The sequence below is a fragment of the Heliangelus exortis genome, unplaced genomic scaffold (genome assembly GCF_036169615.1).
Source record: "Heliangelus exortis unplaced genomic scaffold, bHelExo1.hap1 Scaffold_74, whole genome shotgun sequence".
In the NCBI taxonomy this organism is placed as follows: Eukaryota; Metazoa; Chordata; class Aves; order Apodiformes; family Trochilidae; genus Heliangelus; species Heliangelus exortis.
In genome coordinates this window covers 1-7,500 of record NW_027285990.1, presented here as the reverse complement: position 1 = coordinate 7,500, position 7,500 = coordinate 1, and the positions used below count along the sequence as shown (strand labels likewise).

General features: G+C 56.3%; 1 protein-coding gene across 1 annotated transcript; it reads left to right on the top strand.

Annotated features, from left to right (window-relative positions):
• Nucleotides 1-1,602: 1,602 nt before the first annotated feature.
• Nucleotides 1,603-6,208, top strand: LOC139790972 (IgGFc-binding protein-like; the record flags this gene model as incomplete). The annotated part of the gene is made up of 4 exons (XM_071732744.1): nucleotides 1,603-2,217; nucleotides 3,051-3,649; nucleotides 4,074-4,641; nucleotides 6,009-6,208. Coding segments are annotated over exons 1-4 (1,632 nt in total), but the record flags the coding sequence as incomplete, so codon positions are not given.
• Between the last annotated feature and the right edge of the window lie 1,292 nt (nucleotides 6,209-7,500).

Sequence of the window (7,500 nt, the reverse complement as noted above, 5' to 3'; positions counted from 1 at the left end):
CTCAAGCCCGACGGCCGCCGGGCGGGGGACGTGGTGGAGTTGGCACAGAGCTGGAAGGTGGCCAACGAGAGCCACTGCTGCCACGACGCCTGCGACGGCGACTGCGGCCGCTGCCCGGCGGCCGAGGAGGAAACCTACAAAATGGAGGCTTCCTGCGGGCTGCTCGCCCTCGGGACGGGGCCCTTTCCGGAGCTGCCACGGCGTCCTTGACCCCGAGCTCTACCTCCAGAACTGTGTCCACGACCTCTGCCTCGCCCGGGGGCTCCACGCCAAACTCTGCCAAGCCCTGGAGGTCTACGCCGACGACTGCCGGGAGGAGGGGATCGCCCTCTCGGATTGGAGGACGCCGGCGCGTTGCCGTGAGTAGCTCCTGGTTGATGGGGGAAACCTCCCCGTTGGGTGGGCTGGGTGCTGGGGCCTTAATTAGGGTGTAATTAAGGCACAATTAAGGCCCACCGGTCTGTGGTGTCCCCACCCCACCACGACCAACATGGCTCCACCCAACCATGACCACGGTGTCCCCCCCTTCCCCAGCTCTCTCCTGCCCCACCAACAGCAACTACACCTCCTGTGGACCTTCTTGCCCCCCAACCTGCAACGCCGACGCCGCGCACCCCACCTGCCACGCCCCCCCCACGCCCACGCCCACGCCCACCCCCTGCCTGGAGAGCTGCGCGTGCCAGGAAGGCTTCGTCTTGGACGCCAACCGCTGCGTCCCCGGGAGCCAATGCGGTTGCGTCTTCGGTGGCCTCCTCCGCGGGCCGGGGGAAGAGTTTTGGGGGGACGACACCTGCACCAAGCGTTGCGTCTGCCACGCCACCTCCCGGCGGGCCGTGTGCCGGCGGGGGGGGTGCGGGGCGGGGCAGGAGTGCCGGGTGGAGGAGGGGATCCGAGGCTGCTACCCCAAGAGCTTCGGGACCTGCGCGGCCGCCGGCGCCACCCACTACGAGACCTTCGACGGGGCCAAGTTGACCTTCCAAGGGACCTGCCTCTACCAGTTGGTCGGCGTCTGCAAGAAGAGCCGGGACCTGGTGGACTTCCAGGTGCTGGTACAAAATGGCCGCCAGGACGACCGCCTCCTGGGCCCCGTCGCTCTCGTGGTGGTCAAAGTCTACAACAAAACCATCGCCATCAGCCAGGAGCAGCCTGGGAAAATCCTGGTGGGTCCAAACTCCGCGGCCTCCGCGTCTCCTCCTCGCCCCAACCTCCCCGTCCCCTTCCTTCTCTCCACCTCGATTTTTTTTTTTTTTTCTCTTCTGATTTGGGCAACTCTTGAGGATTTTTCTCCAGTCGTTGAGATCCAGAGCTGCCAGGTTCCTCCTTCCCACCTTCATCAAGAGGAGACTTTTAATTACTCCAATCAAAGGGTCTCCACCTCAGCCGTGGAGCTTTGGGTCCCTCGGAGCTGCCGGGGACCCCGGTTTGGGGCAGATGATGAAATCTGAAAAGTCTTCAGCTACAAAATTTGGGGGCTTTGAGCCAACGTCAAGCTGGGGGTTCTCTGTGGGTCGATCACGTGGTTGGGAAGCTCCAACCTTGGGTGGGGTCCTTTGGGTGGCGGGAAAACATCTTTTTTTTTTTTTTTTTTTTCGTATTTTAGGGAACTTTGATGTTTTTTTGCCTTTCCTCTTTGGCTTTCTTTGTCGTTCACCCAGCTCAACGCCCAGTTGGCCAACCTGCCCTACCACCCCCTGGACAAGAGGATCTCCATCTCCAGGGTTGGGCTGGAAGCAGTGGTGGAGACAGACTTCGGCCTCACCGTCACCTACGATTGGCAGAGCCGCGTCACCGCCCGGCTCCCCGGCGCCTTCGCCGCCGCCGTCTGCGGCCTCTGTGGGAACTTCAACGGGAACCCCCGTGATGACACAAAGACCAAGAGTGGCCGAGTCACCTCCAACCCTGACACCTTGGGGCGCAGCTGGAAGGTCACCGCCACCCCGGGTTGCCTGGAGATGTCAAAGGTTGAGTGTCCCTCCCGGGCGGCGCCGCGGCGCGAAGGCTCCGAGCAAGGTTGCGAGATCCTCCTCCAAGAAGAGGGCCCGCTGGGACCTTGCCACCCCCACCTGGACCCCAGGAGATACTTCCAGGACTGCCTCCGTGATTTTTGCCTCTTCCCAACCCGGGAAGATGTCGTCTGCTCCATCGTCGCCCACTACGCCGCTTCCTGCCAGGCCCTGGGCGTGGCCATTGGGAGCTGGAGGACAGAACAGTTCTGCAGTGAGTTCAACCAAAACCTTTGTTTTCTTCATCGGGGCCCAACGTGGGGCAGGCCCGTTGGGTGAGAGAACATCCTGGGTGCCGCCCATGATGGGGGAAATCTCCAGGAGGTCACAGGTGGTTGGTTGTTGAGTTGGGTTCATTGCTGGTAGAGTTGGGTTAATGCTTGGTGGAGTTGGGTTAATGGTTGGTAGAGTTGGTTGATGGTTTGTTGAGTTGGTTGATGGTTTGTTGAGTTGGTTGATGGTTTGTTGAGTTGGTTGATGGTTGGCTGAGTTCGTTGATGGTTGATTGAGTTGGTTGATGGTTGGTTGAGTTCGTTGATGATCTGTTGAGTTGGTTGATGGTTGGCTGAGTTGGTTGATGGTTGGCTGAGTTCGTTGATGGTTTGTTGAGTTGGTTGATGGTTGGTTGAGTTGGTTGATGATCTGTTGAGTTGGTTGATGGTTTGTTGAGTTGGTTGATGATTTGTTGAGTTGGTTGATGGTTGGTTGAGTTGGTTGATGGTTTGTTGAATTGGTTGATGGTTTATTGAGTTGGTTGATGATCTGTTGAGTTGGTTGATGGTTGATTGAGTTGGTTGATGGTTTGTTGAGTTGGTTGATGATCTGTTGAGTTGGTTGATGGTTTGTTGAGTTGGTTGATGGTTGATTGAGTTGCGTGATGGTTTGTTGAGTTGGCTTAACTCTCAGCAGAGTTGGGTGAGCAGTTGTTGAGTTCACTGTTGGCAGAGTTGGGTCAACAGTTGGGTCAACAGGTCTTTAAGGTCTTCTCCAAGCGGAAGTGGAGGATCTCAGCTCCACCTCCTCACCAACCTCCTTGTCTCCTGGCAGATGTTTCCTGCCCCCCCCACAGCCACTACGAGCTCTGCTGCCAGGACTGTGCCCGGAGCTGTGGTGGCGGCGGCGGCGGCTCCGTCCCCACGCGGTGCTCGGCGCGGTGCCGGGAAGGCTGCGCCTGCGACGGCGGCTTCGCCCTCAGCGGTGACCAATGTGTCCCCACCTCCCAGTGCGGGTGCCACCACCAGGACCTCTACTACAAGCTGGAGGAGACCTTCTCGCCGAGCGAAGAGGAGCGGTGTCGGTGCCGCGCCGGGGGGAGGATGGAATGCCAAAACACCACAGAGTGCCCCGGAGGAGGGGAAGGGGAAGTCATCGACGGGGTCTTCCAGTGCCCACCCGCCACCCCGGGGACCTGCGTGGCCACCGGGGACCGCGCCTACCTGTCCTTCGACGGGGTGGCCTTCAACGTCTCGGGCACCTGCTCCTACGTCCTGGCGGAGACGGGCGCCGGCGCCGAGGTCCCCCGGTTCGTGGTGAAGGTGGAGAAGGAGGCCCGGCAGAAGAGGAAGGTCTCCGGCATCACCGCCTTGACCGTTGAAGTCTACGGCCTCAACTTGACCTTGAGGAGAGACAAGAGAGGAGCTGTCATGGTGAGGTGGCTCTTCACGGTCTACCTTCCGACCGCGGCCGGTAGCCAAGGCCGTGGGGGTGGGGAGGTCCACGGAGGGTGCTCCACCTGGGAGAATCAGAGAGTGGGTTGGGTTGGAAGAGGATCTAGAGGGTCCTTGTAGGGTGCCAAGGTGGCGATGGCCAAGCCTGGGCCTCGTGGTCTGGCCAAGATCTCCAGGCTCGTGTTGACCTGGTGAGCGCGAGCTGCTTGGTGATGGCCATGGCTTGGGGAGACCCAAAATCGATGGGGAGGGGCCCTCACCCCACCTCCGAGCCCCACTTTGCCTTCCAGTTCCAAACTGGGAGCCGCCAATCCACGGAAGGCTTGGTCAGAAAATCTTCTCCTCCTCTTCGAGAAGGTTCTGGAAGTTCACTGGAGGCTTCCCCACCCTCTCCCTCTCCCAGGTGGACTCCGTATCCCACAACCTCCCCACCATCCTCAGCCAGGGCCGGGTCTGGGTGCAACGCCACGGCTTGGGCGTCCTCCTCCAGACCGACTTCGGGTTGGTCGTCCACTACGACCTCCTCCAACACGCGGCCGTCACCGTCCCCCAGCCCTTCCGGGGCCACCTCCGCGGCCTCTGCGGCAACTACAACGGCCAAGGCCGCGACGACCTCCTCCTGCCCGGTGGCCAAGAGGCCCCCGACTCGGTGGCCTTCGGCTCGGCCTGGAAGACCCCCGAGGGGTCCTGCAGCGACGAGTGCCCCCAGGACTCCTGCCCCCCCTGCACGGAGCGGAAGTTGAGGATCCTCCGGAAACGCAACTACTGCGGTGTCCTGGTGGCCCCCGACGGCCCCTTCGGCTCCTGCCACCGCCTCCTCGACCCCGACTTCTACTTCCAAAGTTGCCTCCACGACCTCTGCCTGGCCCAAGGGGACACTCAAGTCCTCTGCCAGAGCCTCCAGAGCTACGCCGCCGCTTGCCAACACGCCGGGGGGGTCATCGGGGCCTGGAGAAAACCCAACTTGTGCCGTAAGTCGCCGGCACCCAAGCCTGGGAGGGGTTTTTGGGTGGGAAGGGACCTCCAAGACGATCCCGTTCCAACCAACGTGGCCGGGGGACACCTCCCACCAGCCCAGGTTGTCCCAAGCCCCATCCCACTTGGCCTTCGACACTTTCAGGGATCTGCAGCTTCCCTGGGGCACCTTCCAGGTGAAGAATTTCATCCTGAGGTCCCGCCTGCATTTTCCCTTTTTCACCTCAAAACCTTTCCCCTCATCCCATCACCCCAGCCCCTTGTAAAAAATTCCTCCTCAGCTTCCCTGGACCCTCCTCAGGTCCTGGTGGTACCTGGGGGTGCTTCGGGGGTTCCGAGGTCTCCCAGGAGCCTCCAAACCACCTGAATTCACTCAGTTTGTGTGACCCAGGGGGTTCTGCAGCCCTGAGGTCACCTCCGTGGCCTCCTCCATCATCTCCACATCCCTCTTGGCTTGGGGACCTTGACCCAACATTTCAGGACGTGTTGGATCCGTCCCCAGCACCCAAAGTGGTTGTGGGAGCGGAGTCTTGGAGAGGTCGCCCAACCCCGGCCTTGGTTGGACGTTCTTCCACCCAACTTGGTTCTTCTTCATCTTCTCCATCTTCATCTTCATCTTCATCTTCTTCGTCTTCTTCATCTTCTTCGTCTTCTTCTTTCTTCTTTCTTCTTCTTCTTCTTCTTCTTCTTCTTCTTCTTCTTCTTCTTCTTCTTCTTCTTCTTCTTCTTCTTCTTCTTTTCTTCTTCTTCTTCTTTTCTTCTTCTTCTTCTTCTTCTTCTTCTTCATCTTCATCTTCATCTTCATCTTCATCTTCATCTTCATCTTCTTCTTCTTCTTCATCTTCTTCTTCTTCTTCTTCATCTTCTTCTTCTTCTTCTTCATCTTCTTCTTCTTCATCTTCTTCTTCATCTTCTTCTTCTTCATCTTATCTTCATCTTCATCTTCTTCTTCATCTTCATCTTCTTCTTCATCTTCTTTCTTCTGCGTCTTCATCTTCTTTTTTCTTCTTCTTCGTCTTCATCTTCGTCTTCTTCGTCTTCTTTCTTCTTTCTTTCTTCTTTCTTCTTCTTCTTCTTCTTCTTCTTCTTCTTCTTCTTCTTTGTCATCTTTGTCTCCATCTTCGTCTCCTCCTTCTCCTCCCCCTCCCCCTCCTCCTCCCCCTCTCCCTTCCCCTCCCCTTGCTCCTCCTCCTTGTTCATTATCTTCATTGTTTTCGTCGTCTTCGTTCTCTTCTCCTTCTCCTTCTCCTTCTCCTTCTTCATCTTCATCTTCATCTTCATCTTCATCTTCATCTTCATCTTCATCTTCATCTTCATCTTCATCTTCCTCTTCCTCTTCCTCTTCTCCTTTCCACCTCCTCAGCCCTCCCCTGCCCGGCCAACAGCAGCCACTCCCTCTGCACCGACCACTGCACCAACAGCTGTGGGGATTTGGGAAATGCCACCAAGTGTCCCCAAACCTGCCTGGAAGGTTGCCAGTGCCACCAAGGCTTGGTCTTCAACGGCCACGCCTGCGTCGCGCCGGAGGAGTGCGGGTGCTGGCAGGAGGGACAGTACTACCAGGTGAGCACCGAGGAGGGGGCACTTTGGGGACATTTTGGGGGGTTTTGAAACATTTTCCTCCTGGTTGGTGTGATGGGAGGTGAAGGCCGTGGGGGGAAGGGAGCTGGGGGAAAAAAAAAGGTCCTGGAGATCTTCTGGGGTTGGGGATGATGATGAGGAGGATGATGATGATGATGATGATGAGGATGATGATGATGATGATGGTGATGATGATGGTGAGGAGGAGGAGGAGGAGAAGGAGGAGGATGCTGATGCTGATGATGATGATGAGGATGATGAAGATGAAGATGATGATGATGGTGATGATGAGGAGGAAGAGGAGGATGATGATGATGATGGTGATGATAATGGTGATGAGGAGGAGAAGGAGGAGGATGATGATGGTGATGATGATGGTGATGAGGAGGAGAAGGAGGAGGAGGATGATGAGGAGAAAGATGATGAGGATGATGATGATGGTGGTGGTGATGATGATGAGCATAATGATGATGAGGATAATGAGGATGATGAAGATGAGGAGGAAGATGATGGTAATGATGGTGAGGAGGAGGAGGAGGAGGAGGAGGAGGAGGAGAAAGATGAGGATGATGATGAGGAAAAGGAGGAAGAGGAGGAGGAGGAAGAGGAGGAGGAGGATGCTGATGATGATGATGGTGATGAGAATGATGATGAAGATGATGATGAGGAGGAGGTTGATGATGATGAGAATGATGATGAAGATGAGGAGGAGGAGGATAATGAGGATGATGAGGATGAGGAGGAGGAGGAAGAGAAGGAGGAGGATGATGAGAAAGATGATGATGAGGATGATGATGAGGAGGAGGATGATGATGAGAATGATGATGATGATGATGATGGTGATGATAGTGATGAGGAGGAGGAGGAGAAGGAGGAGGAGGAGGATGATGATGATGAGGAGGAGGAGGAGGAGGAGGATGAAGAGAGAGATGATGAGGATGATGATGAGGAAAAGGAGGAAGAGGAGGAGGAGGAAGAGGAGGAGGATGCTGCTGCTGATGATGGTGATGATGAGAATGATGATGAAGATGATGATGAGGAGGAGGATAATGAGGATGATGAGGATGAGGAGGAAGAGAAGGAGGAGGATGATGAGGAGAAAGATATGAGGAGGATGATGATGATGATGAGGTTGATGACAAGGTTGATGATGATGAGGAGGATGATGATGAGGTTGAGGATGAGGATGATGATGATGATGATGATGATGATGAGGTTGAGGTTGATGATGATGATGAGGTTGATGATGATGATGACGATGATGATGATGATGA